The sequence below is a fragment of the Acinonyx jubatus genome, chromosome A3 (genome assembly GCF_027475565.1).
Source record: "Acinonyx jubatus isolate Ajub_Pintada_27869175 chromosome A3, VMU_Ajub_asm_v1.0, whole genome shotgun sequence".
Taxonomy (NCBI): domain Eukaryota; kingdom Metazoa; phylum Chordata; class Mammalia; order Carnivora; family Felidae; genus Acinonyx; species Acinonyx jubatus.
The window spans coordinates 86230457-86257088 of NC_069388.1; the positions used below are offsets into that span (position 1 = coordinate 86230457).

A 26632-nucleotide genomic window follows, 5' to 3' on the forward strand; every position below is an offset into this window, starting at 1 on the left:
GAGAGAGAGAGAGAGAGAATCCCAAGCAGGCTGCACGCTGTCAGCACAGAGCCAGGGTGGGGCTTGAACCCATGAACTGTGAGATCACAACCTGAGCTGAAGTCAAGAGTCAGATGCTTAACCGATTGAGCCACCCAGGCACCCCTAAACAAATACTCTTTAAGCATTGATTTAATGGAGCATCAAATCATTAGCTTCCTTGGGCACCTGGGCATCCTGAACTGGCCCTTCTCCACCTACCCTAAAAAGGAAGACTCTATGAATGTACAGCTGAAATGCAGAAAAACTCTTCTTTTAGTTGAGGTCTGGAGAACGACACCAAACCTGTAGTTCAATGAAGCATCAATCTGAAGATGCCAGATGGAGAAACAGGAGCAGAAATGAAGCCGTGGAAGTGTGTTCGGCCACAGCAAAGAGAGGGCAAGATAAATTTCCAGGTCTTTAGAATCCCTAAATGCTAAATGCAAAAATGTCCCATTTCCCTAGATGAGGACCCCAGTAGATGTCCAAGGCATAGCTTGCCCAATGTTGGCACCGGTTTGGTCAAATAGGGTGTAACAACTGAAGGAAAGAGATCCAGAGGAGGGTCCAAAAACTATCCAGGAGACAACTGAGGCCAAGACTGCAGAGGCCAGTGGTGTCAGGTTGGAAGGGTAGCAAAAAGCAGGTAAAACTAAAAAGTTGGGAGCCAGCTGAAAGAAAGTGAAAAACAAAGGCAAAAAAGGGGAAAAGGGTCTAGCCAGGGCTTGTAAAAAGGGCTGAGATACCCAAAATTTCTTTGTGTTAGATTATAACCTAACACATGATAGGAAGGGATATTAGGCAATTAAAAATATAAGTGATACCAACAGTAGTTATTTAATGGTAATTGTGATTTCAGTGATCTTTTAAGTAACAAGCTAAAACAGCTATAAAATATATTTGGAACAGATAGGAAAATATAAATGTGTGCTGGATATTATCACAAGGGAATTATTGTTCATTTTGTTGGTCTAATGGTAGTATTATGGTTAATAAGAAGAATATTCTTAACTTTTTACAGCTACAACATAAAATATGTAAGGATGAACTATCATAACCGACATAAACTTTGAAATGATTTAGTAATACACACGTATATACACAAAGATAAAGTCAATATGACAAAATGTTACCCAGTTTTGGATCCAAGTAATGAGTATATGGCTGTTTGGTGTACCATTCTTTCTAATTCTTTCTTATTTTCTGTTTGTTTAAATATCTTTCTTTAAAAATTTTTTTTTGAAGTTTATTTATTTTGACGGAGAGAATGAGGGGGGTAAAGGCAGAGAGAGAGGGGAGAGAGAGAATCCCAAGCAGGCTCCATGCTGTCAACACAGAGTCCAGTGGGAGGCTCCAACCCATGAACCATGAGATCATAACCTGCCGAGATCATAACCTGAGTCAAAATCAAGAGTTGGATGCCTAACCAACTGAGCCACCCAGGCACCTTTTAGCTTTTTTTATTTTTATTTTTATTAAGAAAAATGTTTAGGGGCTCTGCACTGACAACATGGAACCTGCCTGGGATTCTCTCTCTCTCTCTCTCTGCCCCTCCCCTGCTCATGCTCCTTTCAAAATAACTTAAAAAAAAATTAAAAAACGAAATCATTAGCTTTTATAAATAGACCAATTAGAAACTAAAATACAGCTATGTAATAAATTATTGATTATACTAATGAGAAATCAAGACTTATGTGGGTGAAAATGTTATCAACTCTCAGTGTTGACCAGAAACCTTTGGCCAAAAGCCTTTAACATAGACTCTTCACATTAAATCTGATTAGACCTGATTGATAAAATAGTTTCTGAAGTTCTCCAGCAGTTTCTCAGGTGTTTCCTGATTTCAATAACCTAAATATTCATTTGCAAATTCATCTATCTTAAGACCATTGGGAGCAATGATTTCTTTCTTCTTCCTGAGTGCTGTTATGTGATCCTTATCATTTTTTGCCTAGCACTCTTAATTATGTCATTGTGACTGCCTGGTTTATTCCTCAATGAAACTGCCACTTCTTTAAGGGTCAAATTTCAGAATTCTTGATTTCTCTACCCGATATGCATCTATCCCCAAAATATATATTTATGGAAGGACTTTAAAGATTCATGCTGTGATGTTTGTAGAACCCAGAAACTCTACCACCACTACACAATTTGTTTTGCAAACCATTATTTTTATAGTAGCTTGCGTTCTGAAAGCAAAGCTCATCCACGTTTCCAATGATCAGACGGGTTCCACTGCACTTTGGGAACCAAAATTCCAAGAATGCCTTCAGGTTCCAAATTTACCCCTCCTGTAATGGAAAATCCAGTCCTGACCTCTCCTGCTGAGGTGGTAGTTTTTGATTGCACAATATTGTTTTCCCTTCTCAGGGCTTCAAGAGCCAACACTCTTTGAGAACCTCTCTCACTAGAAACACAGACTGTTCATTTAGCAATTAGAGCTGTCAGCACAGCAAGCTGGCAAGAGAGCAGCTTATGTCCCTGGGCAGGGAGCCCTTGGCAGAGCCAGGTCCTCAAGGTCTAGGGAAATATGTAGGACAGTGACTCTAATTTGTTACTTCCCCAGCACTTACTAATTTGCATCTTGTATCCTGGCAAATGACATATGTTTTAACTGCACCTATATGGCAGAGAGGAAAGTTAGACAGGAAGGGTAGGGAGGAAGAAGAGGAATGGTCTGTGAGTCTCCAATGGCTTGGATCTTGGTGCTGCTGCCCCATCCATTCATCCCTCCATTCAACATGCATCTGACCATCTGCTCTATACTAGTTCCTGAGATTTGTGCCAGGGATTCACTGGTAAACATGACATGGTTCCTGTCTTTGAGGGACACACAGGGAGTGACAAAAAAACAACCACCAAAATATAAATAAGAGCAACAGGTTTCAGATTTTATGGAAGAGAGAGACGACATACAAAAAGGAATGGAATAAAATGTCGGTCTCCAGAGTTTCCACTTGCCCCTTTGCCCTAAGGAGCCAAATTTCCTAACCATTTTGGCATACTGATACTTTCCAGGTTCTTTTTTGAGGTTTTCTATCATCTGACCAGGAAACCCTGAAATTTCTCAAATTTTTATGGTACATGCTATTTGTGCATTTTATTTTGTCCTATAAAATGTGTCAAGCCTGTGATAGCTATCTAGGTATTGCATGTATATAAATCTTGTCTCCATGAGGTCCCTCACTTGATGATGGTGATTATCTTGTATTTTATTATATAGCTACTCAATATGCATTTTTAATTGGACAGCTACTGAGCTGTTAGAAGGACCTTCATCTTTCTATCAGATGCTACATGTGAAAAATGAAGAGAATTGCCCTGCCTCCTTACCACCCCTCCCCCCCCCAGAATTGATGATCAAGGGCTCTGAAGAATGAATATATTCTTAAAAAATTTTTTTTAATGTTTATTTATTTTTGAGAGAGAAATAAAGAAACAGAGTGTGAATGGGGGAGAGGGAGAGAGAGAGGGAGACACAGAATTCAAAGCAGGCTCCAGGCTCTGAGCTGTCAGCACAGAGCCCGACATGGGGCTCGAACTCACAAACTGCGAGATCATGACCTGAGCCGAAGTCCGATGCCCAACCGACTGAGCCACCCAAGTGCCCCACAAATTAATACATTCGTGATAGATAAGGGTGAATAATTAGTGTCCTCCCTTTCATAATTCAAGATACAAATGTCAGGGAAGGATCAAGGATAGTGCCCCTTGCTACCCAAGACTCTTTAGGTATAACTAACAGAAACCCAACTCCAATTCCCTTAAGCATTAAGAAAGGGAATTTGTTGGTTCAATTAACCGAAAAGCCCTAGGATTGGTATTATCTTCAAGCATAGCTTGATATAGGTGTTTAAACAATGTCATTAGGCCTTATTATTCCCTCTCTCAGCTCTGCTCTCCTCTGTGGTAGGAAACAAGGACATGTGTATCTTTTGACTTTATGATTCTCAACAACGTTCAATTCTAGAAAAAGAGCCTTACTCTCCAACCATATTCTAGCATATCTCATGTAGTGACTCTGATTGTCTGTAACTGTGTCATATGCCCATTCATTTGACTACTGTGGACAGTAAGAGGAAGCATTACAACTATCTAGGCCTAGGGCACTTTTCCACCTCTACCCAACGATGTTGGTACGGCACTACTTGATAATACTACCGGAACTACTAGGGACAGGGAAGGGATGTTCTCCAGTGGAAAAAGGGATATTGGGAAGACAACAGATATCCACAGGCTCCTTGATCATTCTTACTTAGTCCAGAAGCAGGGAGAATTCAAGTCCATGTATGGGCAGTGGAACCTACTGAGGGACCACTATTTATCCTTTGGTGGATGACTACATCTTGACTTCCCTTTCCAAGTGCTGGCAGCATCTAATTGGTAGAAAGTAAACTAACTGTTTTAATTTGTTCCTTACTAGTTCTCTCCTATTCATAGAGAGGAAAGTGGCCTCCAAGTAGGTTGTACTCCTTGTCACAACTTGTGGGAAGATGTGGCTTATTTTATAGGTAGGTCAAGGCATGATACATGGCCAGGTCACTTCAGAGTAAAGAACAAGGGGCCAAGTATGAAACAGATTACAGGCTCCACATCTAGATAGGAGCCATAGTGCATAGTGACTGCCTTAAAGCCCAATTATAGACTGGGCTCATCAGGGATGCAATTTTATGGGTGGGGCTTATCAGAGATGCACCATATGAGCAAAATAAATTCCCCACCCCAGCTATTGGTGCACTGGGAGTTACAAATATTTCCCCAGCCCTTCCAACTCCTCCATCCCTTCCCTAGCAAAGAGAAATTTGTGAACTGATTGATTAGATTAAAATGCTAATTAGGCCTTGTTCATTAGGTCTTGTTCAAAGATCAAAATCTTTTGGGGTCGGAAGATTCATTTACATCAATAGTAGTTGATGCAGGCTCAGTTGCAGCTGTCAACTGGAGTGTCTTGGCTCTAATTCACATGATTTCTCCATGTGGCTTGGGCTTCTCCCACCATAGTAACTGGGTTCTAAGAAGCAGTATTCCAAGAAAAAGGGAGAGGAGGTAACCAGTTCTCTCAGGCCTGGATTCAGAAGTCCCAGAACAACATATCCACTTCCATCTATTGGTAAAAGCAGTCACAGGGGCAGCCTGTATTCAATAAGAGGGACAATAAACTTCACCTCTTGATGCGGAGAGCAGCATACACATAGAGGGAAGGGAAGAATTTTGTTGTTGTCGGAGGCCCTCTTTGGAGACTAGCTACCAGAGTTTGGGCCTTACTCTTATACAATAACATCACAATGTTTTTAAACTTTTAAAATATTTTAAAACATTATCTTATTTAACTTTGCATATCCTTAATTACTAGTGAGGTTATGAAAATACACACACACCCACACACACACACATATATACAGTTGACCCTTGAATAATGCTGGGGGTTAGGGGGATCCACCCCCCATGCAGTCAAAATCCTTATTTAACTTGTAACTCCCCCCAAAACTTAACTACTGATAGCCTATTGTTGACTGGAAACCTTACCAGTAATAGTTGTTTAACACATATTTTGTACATTATATGTATTATATACTGTATTCTTACAATAAGAATGTTATTAAAAAATCGTAAGAGGGGCACTTGGATGGCTCAGTCGGTTGAGCATCTGACTTCGACTCGGGTCATGATCTCACAGTTGAGGTCAAGTCCCACATCAGGCTTGCTGCTGTCAGCCTGTCAGTGTGGAGCCTGCTTCGGATCCTCTGTCCCCCTCTTTCTGCCCCTCCCCCCTCAAAAAATAAATAAAACATTAAAAAAAGAAAACATAAGAGAAAATATATTTACAGTACTTTACTGTATTTATCAAAAAAATCCACATATAATCCACATATGTATATGTATATATAGCTATTTGAATTTTTTCTGAGAATTGTCTTCACATCTTTGTTCATTTTCTCCTTATGATAGCTTATTGATCTTTAGGAGCTGTTTATATCTCATGAATATTAATCCTTTGATGTTTGTTGCAAATACTTTCTTCACATTTTTCTTTTAACTTTATTCATTCTGCTATTTGAAATTTTAAAAAACTTTATGTTTTTTGAAACAATCTATCAGTGTTTCCCTTTAGGTATTCTGGGTTTCATGTACTCCTTGGGAAGGGCTTTCTTACCTTAACATCATAAAATACTGTCATCCATCTTTTTCACTGTGTATAGTTTTCAAATACATATCTATAGAGGTATTAGGTTTTCATATCAATTATAGGAGTTGTGTATATATTAAGTCCTTATTAGTCATATTTGCTACATATGTATTTCAAGTGTAGCAAATTAGTGATATAATTTTGGATTGACTACAAAATTTTAATTTTCATAGAGTTGATTTGCTGACTAGATTCATCCAATGCATTCATGCTTAGAAGAATTTTCCTTCTGTGATCTGATACTAAATTCTGTTTTATCTCATTACTTTTAAATATATTTTATTACTTTTTAATATTTCCCTCTTTCATTCATCTGTAGGTTACTTTGGGCTATAAACCACTTATTACAGTAACATTTAATAAGTCATCCTCATTTGGGGCACCTGGGTGGCTCAGTCAGCTAAGCGTCTGACTTCAGCTCAGGTCATGATCAGGTCACCTTGTGAGTCTGAGCACCACATCAGGCTCTCTGCTGTTAGCATGGATCTGCTTCTGTTCCTGTCTCCGTCTTGTTCTGCCTGCCCTTCCCTAACTCGTGCTTTCTCTCTGTCTCAAAAATAAATAAAAACATTAAAAAATTTTTTTAAAAAGTCATCCTCATTCACTTATTTCAGTGGTGTCTCTTTTTGTCATATACTAAATCCTGACATACTTCTGTGCCATTCGTCATAGTCCAATTTATACAAGTATACAAGTATACCAATTTATACAAGTCATTTTGATTACAGTTGCTCTGTTGTACTTCTTAATATCGAAGAGGGTTAGACTCCCTTCTTTGCTATTCTTTATGTTTTAGAATAGTCTGTTTCTTTCACTTAATTATTCTTACTGATGTAAAAGTTGAGCGGTATGCCAAGAGTCCAGTCAACCAGGGTTTCTAGAACGGCTCTAGAAATGGGACAGGAGATTATGTACTTCTACCAAAAGGAATAAGATACAACTCAGGGGTCCAAACTTATGATAGGGGTGGGGGTCAACATGGGCTTGAGGTACAGAGGGAGAAAAGGGAAGGGAATGTCACAATTTTAGTGCTATATGAAAATCCGTCAACAGGGATGGGATATGTTTATTTTTAATTAATGAAAACACTGTTTTAATATTTTTTCACTTTTTAAAAACTAAAAACTATTTTATGGTCAAAATTATAGGTTGTATTAATAAACATCCAATGATTCATAAAAACATGAAGAGGAAGGCAGTGTGTCCACAAATAACATTATCCAGAGATAACCACTATTAATAGTTCCTTCCAGATATACCCCTCTCTTTATTTAGCCACACACACACATATGCACAGGCAGGACCTTGTACACATGATGTTCTCTAACCTCTTTTTTCATTTGAAAAAATATTGTGGGTATCTTTTCATGTTAATATATCTAGGCTAACATCATTTTTTTAAATGTTTACTTATTTTTGAGAGACAGAGAAACAGAGTTTGAGCAAGGAGGGGCAGAGAGAGAGAGACACAGAATCCGAAGCAGGCTGCAGGCTCTGAGCTATCAGCACAGAGGCCCACGTGGGGCTTGAACTCATGAACCATGAGATCATGACCTGAGCCGAAGTTAGATGCTTAACTGACTGAGCCACCTAGTTGCCCCATAGGCTAACATCATTTTCAATGTATGTGTAGAATTCCATTGTTTGTATGTATGTCCTAATTTATTTACCAGATCCCTATTAATGAACTTCTGTTTTATTTACAATATACAAATACTGGTATTAACACTCTTGCAAATGTATCTTTAGAAATTTGTATTATTCATTCCATAGGATAACTTATAGAAGTAAGGGGCACCTGGGTGGCTCAGTCAGTTGAGTGTCCAACTCTTGATTTTGGCTCAGGTTATGATCCCAGAGATGTGGGATTGAGCCCCATGCCAGTCTGCACTGAGCATGGAGCCTGCTTAAGATTCTTTTTCCTCTCCCTCTCTCTCTCAAGTTAAAAAAAATTTTTTTAATAAATGAATAATTTATAGAAGTAAAATCCTGGTTAATTTTCTCCCTAAAGGTTACCATTATATAGAATTTTGTGTTAATCACTTTTCATTTTTCTTTATAATTTACCCCACCTGTAGTTACTTCTAAATGACAATGTAGAAGCTTTTTAAATTCTTGTGTAGGTCAAACTTATCTATTCTCCTTTATGATTTATGACTTTTGTTTTATGTTTAGAAATGTCTCTCTCATTTATATATTCACTGTATTTTCTTTTAGTACCAGTTTCAGTTTTTTTACATTCAAGTGCAAAAACAATCTGGAATTTATCTATTTGATTTAGGAACTGAGATAGGAAATTCAACCAATTTTTTTTTCCCCCGGATGGTTAACTAGTTGCCCCGATAGCATGGGTTAGAATAATCTGTATCTTAAGAAGGATAATACAACTCCATTTCTTGCTCCCTTGTAGAAACCAAGGAAGATGTGGTTCTGGGCTAAGAATGTAATCCAGTCACTAAGAGCATTATAGTAATCTTCAGAGCCTTGGCCAAGTCTTTGTGCAACTGAGGAAAGACCATAAAGAGCCACTGGGCTTCTTTTTCTCAGCAAGCCAAAATGAGTACAATCTGTGAGCCAAGAAAGGGCAGAGGAACTAACAGCGCTCTGCATAATAATGCGAGACTCTGACACCAGTGTGAGAGTGCTCCAGATGCATAAGTTAAGAAATGCTGTTCCTATTTAAGAATTTATACTGAATCAGGAGTCACGCGTGCCTCGTTTAAATGTTCCTTCTTTTGTCCATTCATTCATTTATCCACAAATAACTTATTGAGTGCATACCATGTGTCATGTACCGAGGCTGGATTTCAAAGCGCTATTTGTCCCTCGGGCCAGAGGCCCTGGGCAGGGAGGACATCCCTTGGAAGGTGACACTTGAGCAAATGTCTGAGGTGAAGGATAATATAGGAAGCATTCTAAGTAGAGAGAATAGCAAGTGCAAAGGTCCTGAAATGGAAATGTGCTTGGCATATTTAAGGAAAAGCAAGAAAGGCCCATATGGCTGGAATGAAGAAATCAAGAGGGAGAGAAGCACCAATGAGTTAAGTGGGAATGTACACCATGTAGCATCTTGAAGGCCATTGTAAGAACTTTGGCTTCTAGTCTGAGTGAAATAACCCGACTTCATTTTAAAAGGATTTCTTCCATTGCTGGGCAGAAATAAACTGTAGGGGAAGCGGGGGCATGAGAGGAAGACCAGTAAGATGGGGATGATGGGGGCCTGGACCCAGATGGCAGCACTGAAGGTGGTGAGAAGTAACTGGATTCTGGATATATTTTCACGGCAGAACTGACAGGATTTGCTGCTGGATTAGATGTGAGAGGTGATCAAGAGGAGTCAAAGGTGACCTCAATCTCGGTGTGGGAGATTGGAGGGATGAAGTTGCCCATTTACAGAGACGGGAGGAGAAAGTCTGGGGAGAAGACTAGGATTTTGGCTTTGCACATGTTAAGTTTGAGATGTCTGTTACTCATCCAAGTGGAGACAGGTAGATAGATTTATGAGTGTGGATTCCAGGAAAGAGGTCCAGCTAGAGATATTATTATGGGCGTTGAAAATATATAGATGATGTTCAAACTCACAAGACTGGATGTGGAGAAGTGAAGCAGAGAAGGCAGACAATAAAGGATGTATTATCGCCAAGTCATCACTGTGTGTAACTGGAGCTTAACCCTGCAGAGGAGCCCTGAATCTCGAATACACCCTGAGGGGTGTGGTTGCTGAGATATTAATATACCAACTCCTGTTAGTCACTAAATAAGGGCTGTTTGAAGGTATGTTAATTCGTAGGTACTCCTGGCCTGATGGACCCACTCACCCATGGTCATACCATGTTCTGGCTTCTAAAGAAAGTCAATAGGCAAAAAGATGCAGGTCCTGACAATTAGAAGTAGGATGGTGTGCACTATAAGGCCCAAGGTATAAGGGTGGAGCCATAACACCATCTTCTACACCATTCTATCTCCAGAACTTAGAACTGTCACTGATACAGAGAGGATACTCAATAAATACATTGTCAAATAGACATTGTTCACATGTGACATAAACATCATAGGGCTTTTCTGGGAAAAAAACGTATTTTGCATACAACTCTTAAGTTCCCCTTCCTACATCATGATTTCCTGTCATTTTCCCCAATCCTTCAGTAGAGTGAAATACACTTCGGCAGCCTTGTGCGATTGTGATGTGGACCCTGAAGGAGCAGAATCTGTGGGGGATATGTCCCCCCAGGCAGAGAAGGGAAGAGCTGGGAGGAGCATACACAGAGTAGATAATTCAAGGGGAAATAAGAGGGATGTCTGACAAATGCCTACTTTTCCAATGCCTACTAGACAAAGCTGACTCTTAGATGAGTGTTTGGGCATCTCTCTTTTCCCTCCCACTCATATGTCAAATATTACATTCCATTGTATTCTTGTATCTATTCCTGGATTCTATTTTGTTTGAGGGATCCTTATCTCTATTCTTTTGCCATTTCCAAAATGGGATTTAACTCTTTAAAGCCACCTGTTTTGTTTTAGTTTGTTTTTTCTTGCTTGAAAGCTTATAGGACTATTCCTTTTTTATATACGCCTCCCTAAGTCTGCCTTCAGTAACTGACCCTTGAGGTAACTCTTAAAGGAGGTATAGGAGTGTGCAGGTAGAGGAAGCAATAGGTACAGAAGACAGCAGCCAGAAGTTTGTGTCACTGGAGCAAGGAGGTCAAGGAGAGATGACAGGTGGGGAGGGTGGGCTTGTGGGCAGGGTTTAGTATAGTTTGTGTGGCAGATTGTATTTTCCATAGATGTCCAAAGTATCTCCAAACTCATATACTCATCTACAGTGTGAACTGATACTCTTTCAATTGAGAGGTAAAGTCTATGTCCCCTCCCCTTGAATCTGGACAAATTTGCCTGTGACCAACAGAATGTAAAGTGACACTGTGTGAACCCAGAGGTTGACATAAATGGCCACGTAGCTTTCCACTTTGTTTGCTGGAGCACTTGGACTTGGAACTCTGAAATGTCATGTAAGACATCAGGCCACCAAGCTATGAGGAAACCAAGCTGGAAGGAGAGGCCACACATACGTGCTCTAGTCAGCAATCTGAATCTTCTCCACACAGCCTGTGAGGCAAAGAGCCTTCAGATGGTCCCAGTCACCAGCTATGGAGACACCCCTAGGTAAGGCCCTGGACAAAGGAGAGAGACAAACCGTTCTTCCTACGCCCTATGCGAATCTCTGACCCACAGAATCCACAAGTCTAACAAAATGGTTAGTGTTTTACCCTGCTATATTTAGAGTAGTTTGTTACAAAGCCATAATAACTAGAGCAGTGTGTTGGGGTTTGGGCTTTATCCTGAAGGCAACAGGGAATCAGGAAAGTGGTTTCAGGCTGTGGAGTAACCTAGTCACACATAGGATGTAGAAGGCATATTTCAATAGTAGTGTGTACAAAGCCTCAGTGCTGCACAAGTCCAGGCTGCACCAATAATACAGGATATGATGTAATGACAGTGCCTACATCAGGCAGAGTAGCAGCTCCTGCTGCTGTGGAGGAACTGTCAGCAGCCAGAATGAGAAGAAAGTGAGCTACAAATGAGGCTTATGTAATAATCCAGGTAGGAGAAAAGGACAGTCTGAGTTAGGGTCAGGGACACTTCAGAAATGTTTCAGACGTAGATCCAGTAAACCTTGGGGCAGATCCTAGGCGTGAGGTAGCAGAAGTCTGGAATGACTCCCAAGCGTCTGGCTCACAGAGGATGGTGGTGGTAATTCCCTGGGTTGGAGACCACAGGAGATTTCATAATTAAAGCCATGGAGGTAAATGATGTGGCAGTTGGAGAAGTTATAGAATGAGAAGAAAGAAGGGCCTAGGACCAAACGCTAAGGAATGAAGATAGTTAAGGGACAGGCCAAGGAAGAGTAATGTCTGAAAAGCAATTACTGGAGAGGTGGTAAGAGAAATAGAAGTGTCTGGTGTCAGAAAAACCAATAGAGGAGAGAATTTTGATATGAAAAGAAAATGGCCAATAATATCCCATATCTGAAAGAGCAAGGAGGATGAGGGCTGAAAAGCGGCCACTGAATCTGGTAATTATAATGTCGTTGGTGCCTTTAGAGAGAGTAGCTTCTGTGGAGTGGTGGGAATAATGGACAACGGGCAATGTACAAGGACTTACTGCAGAGTGAAAAGAAATATGAGTTCCCTAAACATGCAGGGAAAGAGAAAAGAGCATTGAAATCTAAAATGGCAGGGAGAGGAGGGAGAAGGGGTGGATGAGTGGGATGACTCAACCTTTTGTCATTTATACTGCAGGCCTTTGTCCCTCAGAGAGGCAGGACAGTACAGTGGTGAGTACAGGCTCTGGAGCCAGCGTGCCTGTCTTTGTAGCCCAGCCTCACCACCACTTACCACCATTTACCAAAGGAAATTTGGGCAAGTTAACTTAACTTCTTTGTCCTTAGTTTCCTCATCTGGAAAATATAATTATGACCGCTTCTTTGTTCTTGTGAGTGCTTAGAATAACGTATAGTAAATACCCCACAAATGCTAGCTATTAATATTATGAATACTATTCTCATCAACAATTACTACATTTGTAAATTCTGGCTTTCTCTCTCAGGAATATCCACTGCTCCTGCTGTAGGGCAGTGATTTTCAAACTGTGGCCCAGGGACTTCTGTGGGTCCCTGGAACCCTTTTTTTTTTTTTTAATGTTTATTTTTGAAAGAGAGAGACAGAAAGAGAGAGAGAGAGAGAGACCATGAGCAGGGAAGGGGCAGAGAGAGGGAGACACAGAATCCAGAGCAGGCCCCTGGTTCCGAGCTGTCAGCACAGAGCCTGACACAGGGATTGAACTCATGAACTGCGAGATCATTATGTGAGGTGAAGTCTGATGCTTAACTGACTGAGCCACCCAGGTGCCCCTCCCTGGAATTCTTTCAGGGGGCTTGGGAGATCAAAACTATTTTCATGAATGAAAACCTGATTTGTCATCTTTGCTGTCATCCACTCACAAGCATAGAATGCTGTTTTATAGAGGTGACTTGATATGTGATATTGCAAGGGATTGATGCAGAATACAAAAATCCAGCTGCCTTCTATCAAACCAGACGTTAAAAAAGATTTTCAAAAATGTGAAAGGGTGCCATGCTTCTCCCTTATTTCCATTGTGTTGTGAGAAATATAATTAATTTTCATAAAAATATGCTATTTTTGTTAATTTGTTTATTATTATTTTAGATGATTTCAGACTAAATCTTTTAAAAAGTTACCTGTTTGAATTTCTAAACCATAAACATTCAAATGATATTATCAACATAAACAAAAGCTCTTTCAGGTCACCACTAATTTTTAAGATGGTAAAGGGAAACTGATACCCAAAGTCTGAGAATTACTGGTGTAGAAACTAAATAAGAATCAGAATAGGAGAGCAATCCCTATCAAAATAACACCAGAATTCTTCATAGAGCTAGAACAAACAATTCTAAAATTTGTATGGAACCAGAAAAGACCCTGAATAGCCAAAGCAATCTTCAAAAGGAAAACCGAAGCTGGAGGCATCACGCTCCCGGACTTCAAGACGTATTACACAGCTGTAATCATCAAGACAGTATGGTACTGGCATAAAAACAGACACTCAGATCAAAGGAACAGAATAGAGAACCTAGAAATGGACCCACAAACGTATGGCCAACTAATCTTTGACAAAGCAGGAAAGAATATACACCATGGAATAAAGACAGTCTCTTCAACTAGTGGTGCTGGGAAAACTGGACAACAACATGCAGAAAAATTAACCTGGACCACTTTCTCACACCATACACAAAAATAAACTCAAAATGGATGAAAGACCTAAATGCAAGATAGGAAGCCTTCAAAATCCTCGAGGAGAAAGCAGGCAAAAACCTCTTTGGCCTCAGCTGCAGCAAGTTCTTACTCAACACATCTCTGGAGGCAAGGGAAACAAAAGCAAAAATGAACTATTGGGACCTCATCAAAATAAAAAGCTTCTGCACAGTGAAGGAAACAATCAGCAAAACTAAAAGGCAACCGACAGAATGGGCGAAGACATTTGCAAATGACATATCAGATAAAGGGTTAGTATCCAAAATCTATAAAGAACTTAGCAAACTCAACACCCAATAAACAAATAATCCAGTGAAAAAATGTGCAAAAGACATGAATACACACTTCTCCAAAGAAGACATCCAGATGGTGAACAGATATATGAAAAAATGCTCAACATCACTCATCATCAGGGAAATACAAATCCAAACCACAATGAGATACCACCTCACACCTGTCAGAATGGCTAACATTAACAACTCAAGCAACAACAGATGTTGGCGAGGATGCAGAGGAAGAGGATCTCTTTTGCACTGTTGGTGGGAATGCAAACTGGAGCAGCCACTCTGGAAAACAGTATGGAGTTTCCTCAAAAAATTAAAAATGTAACTACCCTACAACCCAGAAATTGCACCACTAGGTATTTATCAAAGGGGTACAGGTATGCTGTTTCGAAGGGGCACATGCACCCCAATGTTTATAGCAGTGCTATCAACAATAGCCAAAGCATGGAAAGAGCCCAAATATCCATCGATGGATGAATGGATAAAAAAGATGTGGTATATGCATACAATGGAGTATTACTCAGCAATCAAAAGGAATGAAATCTTGCCATTTGCAACTACGTTCATGGAACCGGAGGATATTATGCTAAGTGAAATTAGTCAGAGAAAGACAAATATCATATGACTTCACTCATATGAGGAACTTAAGACACTAAACATATGAACATAAGGGAAGGGAAGCAAAAATAATATAAGAACAGGGAGGGGGACAAAACATGAGACTCTTAAATATAGAGAACAAACAGAGGGTTACTGGAAGGGTTGTGGGAGGGGCGGTGGGCTAAATGGGTAAGGGGCATTAAGGAATCTACCCTTGAAATCATTGTCGCACTATATGCTAACTTGGATGTAAATTAAACAATAAATAAATTTTTTAAAAAAGAATCAGAATAGGAGATGTTAACTGTTTTTACTCCTTTCTCTGATCACACAGGACAACTTACTTTTCCCTAAGGAAATGATTTATGCTCACCGCTCTGAATCTTTACTTGTGCTGTTCCCTCAGTTCGGAATGTCTATTTTCCTTTCTTTGCCTGTCAGAACTCTGCATGTCCTTAAAGGCACCTATACCCCAACTGTACCGGCTTACAGAGACATAGGTACTCAACTTCCCTTCTCATAGTCTTTTTTACTGTTTATCAACCACAACCATAGAAATAGCTATGTGCCAATCTCTGGAGAAGCAGGAGGGCCTTGTCTCCTTCATGGTGGCCAATATCCCCCCATGAGAACCCTTCCTCCCCATCGAGGGTCCTACGCTCCATACTCCCAAGGCAGGAACTCTTGAGTTGAACAACTGCACTATCTCTTGGCTTCACTTTATAGTTGTAGCCATGCTCCAATCTAAGCAGAAGTGGGAGAGTAACCCTCTTCCCAGTTCTTGGTGAAACTTTGTCACCTGGGCCCCCACACACCTTTTCTTGTTCACTAACTCTCACAAACCTGCTACTTTAGCTTTGCTCAACAAGTCCCCTTCTATCAGAGTCAGACATAGTCTGGGCCTGATTGAGAAATGTGATACCTTGTTTTTTGTACTTTCATCTTTCTTGTACTCTTCAGGGGGTTCAAGCACTAAATATAACTTATTCACAATAGTAGCATTTCTGCCAGGTTCTGAACCTTAATTTAAGCTTAGCTGGGATCCCCTGTTGTTGTTGTCATTACCATTACTGTCATTATTCTAATCCTCACATATGTTCTGATTCTCACTGTAATTCTGGAAGGAATTGTTATCCCATTGTACTAGTTATTGGTTGCTATGTGACAAATTAGCCCCCAAATTTAGTGTTTTTCAACAATACTTATTATCTCTTAGTTTCTGTAAGGTCAGGAGTCCAGGCTGGCTTAGCCGGCTCCGCTGCTACACAGGCTGCAGTCAAGGATCAGATAGGGCTGTGGTCATCGCCAGTCTCTACTGGGAAAGGATTTGATTCCAGGCTGACTTACATGCTTGCTGGCAGGATTCAGTTCCTCTCTGGCTGTTGGCTGGAGGCCTCTCTCAGTTCTTTGCCACGTGGGACTCTCTAACATGGCAGCTTGCTCCATTTAAGCACATAAGCTAAGACGGTCATAGAGAAAATTCAGGAGAGAGGTCAGTCTTTTGAATCCTCATCATGGAAGTGACATCCCATTACTTTTACAGTGTTCTCTTTGTTAGAAGTAAGTCACTAGGTCCAGCCCACATTCAAGGCAGGGGAATTATACAAGCGCATGAATACAGGGTCCTTGAGGGTCGTCTAGAAAGAGAACTGTCACATTCATTCTCCTGGAGGGTGATACTGAAACTCAATGAGGTTCAATAACTCAACCAAGGTCACTTGGTTCATAAATAGCAGAGCTGAAAGCCTTGAACTTAAGCCTTTCTGACCCCAAAGCTTACCTCTAGTACTTATTTCATATATTCTTACATTGCGTTTGTCATGGTAGTTATCTCCTTCATTCAACTACAGCCTTATTAAAGGTAGGGGATGCTTATGTCCCCTGGAGTGACAAAAATCTTGGTGAATAAATGGATGAATACATGAATCAATGAAAATAGTCCAAATGTTGGAACCGTGCATACAGAAATTGCTAAATGAAGGTTTATAATAAACAGAACTGTACCATAGAACTTGGATCAAACTGAGAAGGGAGGAGTAGAAGTGAGCAAAGGGGCAACCCAGATGCACTGTTGACTCCATGGAGCTTTTCAGATTTCTCTTCCTTCTGTGTGAAACACAGACTATCCCTTCAGTGAGCAGAGACACATCCCGTGGGTAGCCAGACTTTAGACAGAATGGCCAAAAATGCTCAAAAGGTATTCTGGATAATGCTAGATCCACTTCCCACACCAAATGTATTTAAACTTTGTGTTTATGTGTATTTAACCCAGAAAATCCTAACCTATGTCACTGAGCTGCTTTAAAGGGAAAAAAACAAAACAAAACAAAACTGGTAGCAGCCAAAATACTTATGCTAAAAGAGATGGAGAGAGCAAAAAAATTTCATGTAAATTTGGATGTTGGATTATTCCTTCACTTCAAATAATTGGCTTATTAGTATAGTAATAAAATACTGGGGAGCCTGGGTAGCTCAGTCAGTTAAGTATCCAACTTTGGCTCAGGTCAGGATCTCATGGTTCATGGGTTCGAGCCCCACATCAGGCTCTGTGCTGTTAGCATGGAGCCTGCTTTGGATTCTGTCTCCCTCTCTTTCTGCTCCTCTCCCACTTGTGCACTTGCTTGCTCTCTCTTTCTCTCTAAAATAAATAAACATTAAAAAAAATATATACATATTAATAAAATATTGCCTGCAAAAGGTAACATTTCTAATTACCCTGATTTTATCAGTGGATACTTTGATGTACGTTTTATCCAGGCAGCTCTATCATTCCTGCCTTTTATGGGGCTTCTGTAAGATGGTTTCAGATATGATGTTATGCTATGGAAAGGGGCTTGCCTTCCACCACTCTTACCAGTTAAGTGACAGCTCTCTGAGAAATAGTTGCTGGACGTATCACTTTCTTTCTTCCACTGTACATTTAGATTTTATCTTTTTTGGTCAGGGTCTCATGGAAGGCATGACTGAAGCACTGAGCTAAAGCAGTAACAGTGCAGCCTCCTTTATGCAGGGAAGAGAATTTGGAGTCTAGAAGTCCAGACTCTGTGATTGTGTGTGATATTCTTAGAGCTGGCCCGACAGTATTAATCCACTTCACACAGCAAATCATCAAGAGCCCTTTCTGGAAAATGGGAATGGGATTAACAACACCCCTGAAAACATAAATCTTTAAAGCTTTTTGTTGACTAGATCAGTGAAATATAAAAATCTACTCTGAAGAACAGTTACCTAATAGTGGTACTCGCTTTTTTGGTTTTCCTAAAAATATGAGCATAGAGGCTCAGGCACAGAATAGTACCTAGCTGAGCAATCCCTCCAGAGCCCGGGCACCCAAGGGACATAAATTTAGTGGCTAAGCCCTGGGGCTCTAACTATCTGACTATCCCATTGTACTTTCTAGTTCTGTTAATTCAGTAAGGCAACTTACAGAACATTATCACTGAGGCCAAAAATCCTACACTTCTAGAAATCCAGAAAATCCTACACTTCTGAAAATGTTTAGATAGTTCTGCTAGGTCCTGTACAAGCTTGCTGATATTACACTGCTGAGAGTTGTCAGCTGGAATTTAAGTCTTAGAGGAAGACAGTGAGGATCTCTAGAGTGTATGCATTACACAAGTAGTGGCTTCATGATTGTGGAGCTGTGTATTTTTTAAATTTCTCAATTGTCAAACAGTAATTTTTTTCCTGAAACTTTTGCTTAAGTGTCTAGGTTGTTGCTGTTTATAGGATTATGTGGGTCATTTGCTGTTGTCAAGTAGCATTTGCAATTGTTGAGCAAGGCTCCCTTAGCCATAAAACTATGTTAACCTCTCCAGGACATTCATTCCTCAACTCTGCTGACAGTACACAAGTTATCATATAGCCTGCATGGGAGTATGAGGTACAGTTCTATTTTCGGCTCACCCTCTGGCTTGCTCTATAACCTTGGGAAAATCACTTCTAGGCCTTGTGCCACAGACCTGCTATCTGTAAATTAGGGCTGGTTAGTAACCCTCCTCTGGCGAAGTCAGTGGAAGTCATGAATTCTGGAGTTGGGCAATGAAGAACTTCAACATGCTCACTGACAGTCACTTATGCGTTAGTTCTTTTGAACTTTTCGCACAGCCCAGCCATCTTGTCCATGTGATCATATTTTTTGCTCCAGTAACACTTTAATGTAGAACACATAGAACAATTTTTCTATAACTGGACAGCCTAACTACCTCAGGCCCTGCTGCTAAGAGAATAGGTGTAAAATTTTCCATCTTATACATTAATTTCCATTCCCCCCAGCCATTATTCAGGGTGTACCTGAACATCAATTCCACTGGATTTTGCCATGGCAGGGGCTTAGCCAGGATCCATTCATTCTGTTTTAGTCTGTGGATGGGAATCAATATTTTTAGAACAAATAAGAAGCAAAAAAAAAAAAATCATACATTTAAGCCTGTCACAAACTTAAAACACCTACATTTACTTCGTGTTACTTTCCCATCCTTTATGTAAGGCAACTGTCAGCCAGAGCTTCCCTTCCCTTTGTAATCTCAAGGAGATTAGCCTAAACATCCATCCTTCCCAAAATTACCGATAATTTCTGAGGGGCTCATTTTCTTGTCTTCTCTGGCCGTGAGTCCATGTATCAATGGCTGCTGTCTTTTCACTATTCCAACTGCTTCATATTCAGCCTCTTCTTCAGTTTCTACAAAATCACAGACAACTTAAGTGAGATTTTAAGATTTGAGAAAACAAGTTAAAACTTACATATTAGACATGCCTGTTCTTTACATGTTTGTTTGTTTATTTTTGAGAAAAAGAGAGTGCATGCCCAAGTGGGGGAAGGGCAGAGAGAGACACACACACACAGAATCTAAAGCAAGCTCCAGACTGTCAGCACAGAGCCCCACGCAGGGCTCGAACTCACAAACTGTGAGATCGTGACATGAGCTGAAGCCGGATGCTTAACTGACTGAGCCACCCAGGTGCCCCTGGTACTCCTACTCTTTAAAGTCCATTTTCCCACCCTATCACCAGAGATTTCCCACTAGCCCTTCACTCTGTGCAGCAACCAGACTTGTCCTCCTAACTCCTCTCTCCCACCCACCTTTCCTTGCATGGTCCATCTCCTGTCACCACTCTCTTCCTCTCTCCCAAGAGCAAATATAAATTCCTCCAGTGTTTACATGCAGAGCAACTTTCTTGTGTTGCTAAGGCTTTTAATTACATCCATGCCTTTTTTTTTTTTTTTTTTGAGTCTCACTTTATACCCGAAACAGCTTATCAAGTTATTTTTCCAAATGAAATTTCTTTCTAAAAGGAATCCTGGTGCCATTTAATACATTTCCTCCTCATCATACTCAACAACGTACATTTATTTATGTACACTCATCAGCGTTTAAAAACTCATTTGAATTCTCCTTTTCTCATTATTTTGTTTGTACTTTCCTACTTACTAATGCAGCCCATGTTTCCTACTTTAATAAACACCCTTCAAATTATCAGGCATTTGAGGTATTTCCAGTTTAGTTTTGCCTTATAAATAGTGGTGCCATAAATATTTCATTTTTCTCACTTGGATTGTTCTGAGGGAATATTCTCCCAAATAAATAGATTATGGGGCAAACATGAATAATCTCATAGATTCTGTGCTTGCCTCAGTATGTTCATTAATAGTTGTCCTAATAAATAATTTTATCAACTTATGAGTTTGGCCATTTTGCTTAGCTCTACCAACATTCTCCTTGTTTACTTTTCAATTAATCTCACAGCAAGGCTAATAAATTCCCCAAAATATACTTTTTTGAGGTTTTTCATGTATGAAATATTTGGTCATATAACTTTGACATCTTGTCCAGTGAAGTTTGCATACTGATTTTGTTTTAACACGCTTATTGTGATACAATTCACATACTATACATCCATTCACATACCATCCATTGAACGTGTAGAATTCAGTGAATTTCAGTATATTCACAGGGCTATGCAATCATCTCCACAATAAATTTTAGAACATTTCATTACCCCCCAAAGAAACCCTGTATCCCCAGCCTTCACCCTATAATCCCTCTATCCCACCCCAGACCTAGGCAGCCAGTAATCTGTGTTTTTTTTTCTTAAGATTTTATTTTTGTTAAGTAGTCTGTACACCCAACACAGAGTTTGAACTCACAACCCCGAGACCAAGAGTCACATGCTCTACTGACTGAGCCAGCCAGGCACCGCTAATTTTTCTTTCCATTCCTCCCAGCCATTATGTAGGATGTACCTGAACATCACTTCCACGGGATTTTGCCATGTCAGAGACTTAGCCAGGATCCATTCATTCTGTCTTAGTCTGTGGATGGGGATCAATATTTTTAGACCAAATGAGGGGGAAAAAAAAGCATACATTTAAGCCTGTCACAAACTTAAAACACTTACATTTGCTACATAGATTTGCCTATTCTGGACATTTCACATAAATGGAATCATATAGGGGTGCCTGGGTGGCTCAGTCGGTTAAGCATCCAACTTCAGCTCAGGAAATGATCTCGTGGTCCATGAGTTCAAGCCCCATGTAGGGGCTGTCTGTGCTGACAGCTCAGAGCCTGGAGCTTGCTTCAGATTCTGTGGCTCCTTCTCTCTCTGGCCCTCTCCACTCGCACTCTCTCTCTCTCAAAAATAAATAAACATTAAAAAAAAAACTTATAGGGGCACCTGGGTGGCTCAGTCGGTTAAGCGGCTGACTTCGGCTCAGGTCATGATCTCGCGGTCTGTGAGTTCGAGCCCTGCGTCGGGCTCTGTGCTGACAGCTCAGAGCCTGGAGCCTGTTTCGGATTCTGTGTCTCCCTCTCTCTGACCCTCCCCTGTTCATGCTCTGTCTCTCTCTGTCTCAAAAATAAATAAACGTTAAAAAAAAAACCTATAAATGGAATCATATAATATATAATCCTTAGTGACTGGCTTTTTTTACTTAGCATAATGTTTTAAGGTTCATCTATCTTGTACATTATCAGTCCTTTATTCCTTTGTATTGCCAAATAAAGTTCCATTATATAGCTATATCACAATTCTTTATCCATTCACCAGTAGATGGGCATGTGGGTTGTCTCCACTTTTTGTCTATTACGAATAATTTTGCTAAAAACATTCATATACAAGTTTTTATGTGGACATATGTTTTGGACATACATGTATATGTAGGAGTGCAATTGCTGGGTCATATGGTAATTCTACGTTTAACTGAGGAACTACCAGACTGTTTTCCAAAGTGGCTGCATCATTTTACATTTTACTGGTCCCACCAGTATTGCATGAGGGTTCCAATTTCTTCACATTCTTGCTGCATTAGTTTTCAAGGGCTGCCAAAACAAAATACCACAGACTGGGCGGTTTAAACAACAGAAATGTATTTTCTCATAGTTCTGGAGGCTGGAAGTTCCAGATCAAGATGTCAACAGGTTTGGTTTCTCCTGACATTTCTCTTCTTGGCTTACAGATAGTCACATTATTGTTATGTGCTCATATGGTCTTTTCTATGTGTATCTATCTATATATGTCTCTGATGTCTCTTCTTTTTTTTTTAAGGATACTAGTCATATTAGATTAGGGCCCCAACCTTATGACCTCATTTCACATTAATTACCTCTCTAAAGACCTTACCACCAAATACACTCACAGTGGGGTAGGTTAGGGGCTTCCACATATGAATTTGGGGGGGCAAAATTCAGTTCATAACACTTGCCAACTGCTGCAGAGTAAAATGTTTACATCTCCCCAAAATTCATATGTTGAAACCTAATCCCCAAAGTGATGCTATTTAGAGATGGGACCTTTGGGAGATGATTAGGTCACACAGGTGGAGCCTTCACACATGGTATTAATGCCTTTTAAAAGAGACCCCAGAGAGTTACCTCACCCTTTCTGTCATGTGGTGAAAAGACAGACATTTTTGAACCAGGAAACTGGTCTTCATCAGACATAAAATCTGCACAGTGCCTGGAGTCTGGACTTTCCAGCCTTAAGAACTGTGAGAAATAAATGTTGTTTAAGCCATCCAGGCTAAGATATTTTTGTTATAGCAACTCAAATGGACTAAGATACCAACATTTGTTATTATCTGTCTTTTTGATTACAGCCATTCTGGTTGGTGTGAAGTTGTACCTCATCGCAGTGTTGATTTTCATTTTGTTGATGGCTACTGACACTAGAAACATCTTTTCATGTGCTTATTCACCTTTTGGTTATCTTCTTTGGACAATTATCTGATAATATCTTTTGTTCTGAATTATTTCTTTATTGTAACATATTATTTTTATTGTAGCTTATCTGCATTATGGATTAATCATATAGATATCAAACATACTAGAAGGAAACATGGGAGAATTTTTCTTAATTTGGGGGGTAGTGACAGCCTTTCTAAGATTAAAAAGAACTAGAAACATAAATAAAAATCAATTAATGTGACTACATGAAAATAAAAAAATAATTCATTGCAAAAAACAAAGCCAAAAGACAAGATGAGGGAAAGATAAACAATTTATTCACAATGGACTAATTTTATTTATATAGAGAAAGGGATAGATAAATATCTCTTTTTCTATCTGTCTATCTATCTATCTATCTACCTATCTATCATCTCCAACAATAAAGAAAAAAAAAGACCAACAATTGAATAGGAAAATGGGCAAAGGGGTGCCTGGCTGGCTCAGCTGGTAGAGCATGAGACTCTTGATCTCAGGGTTGTGAGTTCAAGCCCCACATTGGGGAATAGAGCCTACTTAAAAAAAAAAAAAAAACAATAAAGAAAAAAAAGAAAAATGGGCAAAGGATATGAACAGACAGTTCACAGAATGGCAATTTTAAAAACTTATGTTTGATAACATAATGTATAGAGATATGTGATGAAATGGGCACCCTGATAAATTGCTGTGGGAGCATAAACTGACACAAACTACATGGAGAGCAATTTGGCAACACTTATCAGAATTTTTAAAGTCCCTACCTCGGGATTCATCATTCAACACCTATGTATTTAGTCTAGACAGACATTTATTTGTTCACATGCCAAGTGGCTACAAATAAGAATATAACTACTGACTGCAGCATTCAATCATTTGATGAAATACTATGCAATCATCAAAAATGATGTCCAAAGTATAGTGTTACATGAAGAAAAGCAAGGTGGCAAAACTGTGTAGAGTACTGTGTGTGTGTTTGTGTGTTTATGTGTGTGTGTGTGTGTGAGAGAGAGACAGACAGACAGACAGAGGGAGAGAGAGAAGAGAAGGAAAAGACTGGGGGAAGAGGAGCACCTGGGTGGCTCATTCAGTTGAGCATCCGACTTCAGCTCAGGTCATGATTTCATGGTTCGTGGGTTTGAGCCTAGTGTTAGTCTCTGTGCTGACAGCTCAAAGCCTGGAGCCTACTTCAGATTCTGTGGCTCCCCCTCCCTCTGCCCCTCCCCCACTCACACTCTGTCTCTGTGTCTCAAATAAACATTAAAATTTTTTTTGAATAAAAAAATACTTGGAGAAGAGTTTTATACATATATGTAATATTGTAATAGGTAATATTACATATATGTTATATATATGTATATATATATATATATATATATATATATATATATATATATATATTTATTGCACTGAGTGTCTCTGAAAGGACATACGACAAATCCGTTAACTGTGATACTCTAAAAGGAGAGAAAATTGGGGGAAGGAGGAGGGAGCAGTGGATAATGGAAACTTTCTTTTCAATGCATATCATGTATTTTTGGTGTAATTGAAACGTTTAGCTGTTGTGCGTATTACATGGCTGTCATTAAGAAAACAAGAAGACGAAAAAGATGTATATGACCACAAGTATTATAGAGTAGCAAGCCTTTTGGTTCTCTCCTGGCAGAAATCCCCACCACCACCCTACATCCCCCCGCTGCAAAACATGACTTTTGATTTTGGAACGCGTCTCGTGAGGACTCTCCTAGTCACCTGTTTACCCATCTGCTCCTCCGCCTGACTGATTGGGATATCCTTGAAAGCAGAGGCTGTTACTCATTCCGCGCTTCCCCAGTGTGGCTAGTGTTCTGCAAACAGCAGACGAAGTCTAAAACGGGAAGAAAGAGACCCCGCAAAATCACAAGCGTGTCCTCAACATCTCAGACTCTCACAGATCTTTTATTTGGGGAATGTGCGTCCCCTGGTCCCTCCACACTCACCTGACACACACGTTTCCAAGGCAGGTGACTCTTAAGCCCATACAGCTCTCCACGGTGGGCGAGGACCTCTGAGCCCGCTGCGTCGCGGGGCCGCCTGGCCGCTCCGGCTCCGCCCCCAGCTTCCCGCGCTCCGCGCCCATTGGCGGTCCTCCGGAGCGGGTGGGGCTTTCCGCGTGGTGCCCCGTGCCCTGGGGCCAAAGGGGAGGCGTGCGCCCAGCGCCGGGAGCCGCGCGGGTGCTGTGGGAGCAACTGGCGATGCCCCGGGACCCGGTTCCCGCCGGGGCCGCAACCCGAGCTGCAGCCGGGGCCGTGGCGCCGAGTTTAGTCTCCGCGACTCCCGCAGCTCGGCGGGCTTCGGACCATCTGAAGCGGTGAGCGCTTCCTTTGCCCCCTGGGCTCCCTGCCCTAGTCCGTCCTCCGGGGCTACAGGCACTGGGTGGGCTGGCAAGGGCGGGCGGGCCAGCGGGGTCTTCGCCGAGGCATCCTCGTGTCGCGGGGTGCGGGTCCAGATTCCGCTTCCCTTCCTATCCCGCCGCCCCGGGCCTCCCGCTCCCCCGTAACTGTCACTCCCCAGTAGGCCGGTCTTCAGCACTGTTCAAGTTGTGTGTGCGGAGGCGCCAGCGGGTCTGCGAATAGCCGTGGGACGCCTCACCGGCACTTGTCGCTCGGCTTCGCGGTCCCAGCAGCAATCCCCCCGTGTCTGGACAGGCTCTGTGGACGCGGCGCTGTGCGGGCGAGGCTTGGGAAACCACTCTTTAGTAAATGGTCCTTTACGCTGCAGGGCACCGGGCGGTGGTGAGGAGTCTTCCAATAGCATGTGGTGTTCGCTTCTCAATCAGAGAAACCGCGCGGACGAGCTCCGGCTCTTTTAAAAGGTTGCTCTTAAAAAAAAAAAATTACGTTGTAGAATTGCATAATATTCTGTATCTCCGTCCAAAAATAGTTTTTGATATCAGGGTAGTAGTCATTTGAATGCAACACTGACACTTTTGTTTCCTAAATAGTAAGTTTGAGCTTTTTTATTTTAGAGTAATAGATTACTTAATGAAAGGAATTTCTCAAAGTACAGAAAAATAAAAGAAACCATACATAGTGTTTTGAGTCATCAATTTTTTTTTTTTGAGTCATCTGTTTTGAGGGATTTTGGTTTTTCAGTTTGCTTAGGTTTGCTTTCACCCACAACTGCATACCCAGGTTCCAGACTTTGGAATGGTGTAAATAGCGAGTGCGGTCCCGCCCCCAGCCCACTTTGATAGCAGAGGGGAATCGGCCACGCTCCGGAGCCTCGCTTGGCCTGCGGACTCCGGGCTGTCCCCGAGCCGAGAGGCTGTCGCGCCGCCCCAGGAGGGCGAGAGGACGCCCGCCCCGCCGGCTGTTTATTGCAGCGATTTGTACGTTCCAAGAGTCTCCAGAGAGGCGCGCTGCATACCTGTTAGGACACTGTTCACGTTCCAGCCTTGGTGGGGGGTGCGGGTGGGGCTGCTCTTCGTACCAGTATCAGCTCTTTTCTCCCTGTGGCCTGGGTCGGCCT

At 41.0% G+C, this 26632-nt stretch overlaps 1 protein-coding gene and 1 long non-coding RNA gene across 11 annotated transcripts in view; one reads left to right on the top strand and one right to left on the bottom strand.

Annotated features, from left to right (window-relative positions):
• LOC106967786 (uncharacterized) lies at positions 1-25231 on the bottom strand. 2 transcript variants are annotated; one of them, XR_008289399.1, is made up of 7 exons: positions 25102-25231; positions 24875-24989; positions 19492-19605; positions 19218-19286; positions 17779-18045; positions 16272-16383; positions 1-5154 (listed from the first exon to the last, which is right to left on the bottom strand). It is a non-coding gene; the product is annotated as an uncharacterized LOC106967786 (long non-coding RNA). The 2 variants fall into 2 exon arrangements; XR_003424727.2 differs by lacking the exon at positions 1-5154 and having other exon boundaries at positions 13493-16383.
• Positions 25232-25317: 86 nt separating this feature from the next.
• Positions 25318-26632, top strand: part of ZNF638 (zinc finger protein 638) — a 137106-nt gene continuing 135791 nt past the window's right edge. For 8 of the 9 annotated variants that reach the window (XM_027072235.2, XM_027072239.2, XM_027072240.2 and 5 more), the window contains exon 1: positions 25318-25472. In XM_027072235.2, the coding sequence (XP_026928036.1) occupies positions 25357-25472 (116 nt within the window). In that variant the 5' untranslated portion in view covers positions 25318-25356. The remainder of the gene's footprint in view (positions 25473-26632) is intronic. The other variant, XM_027072237.2, reaches the window with a different exon arrangement.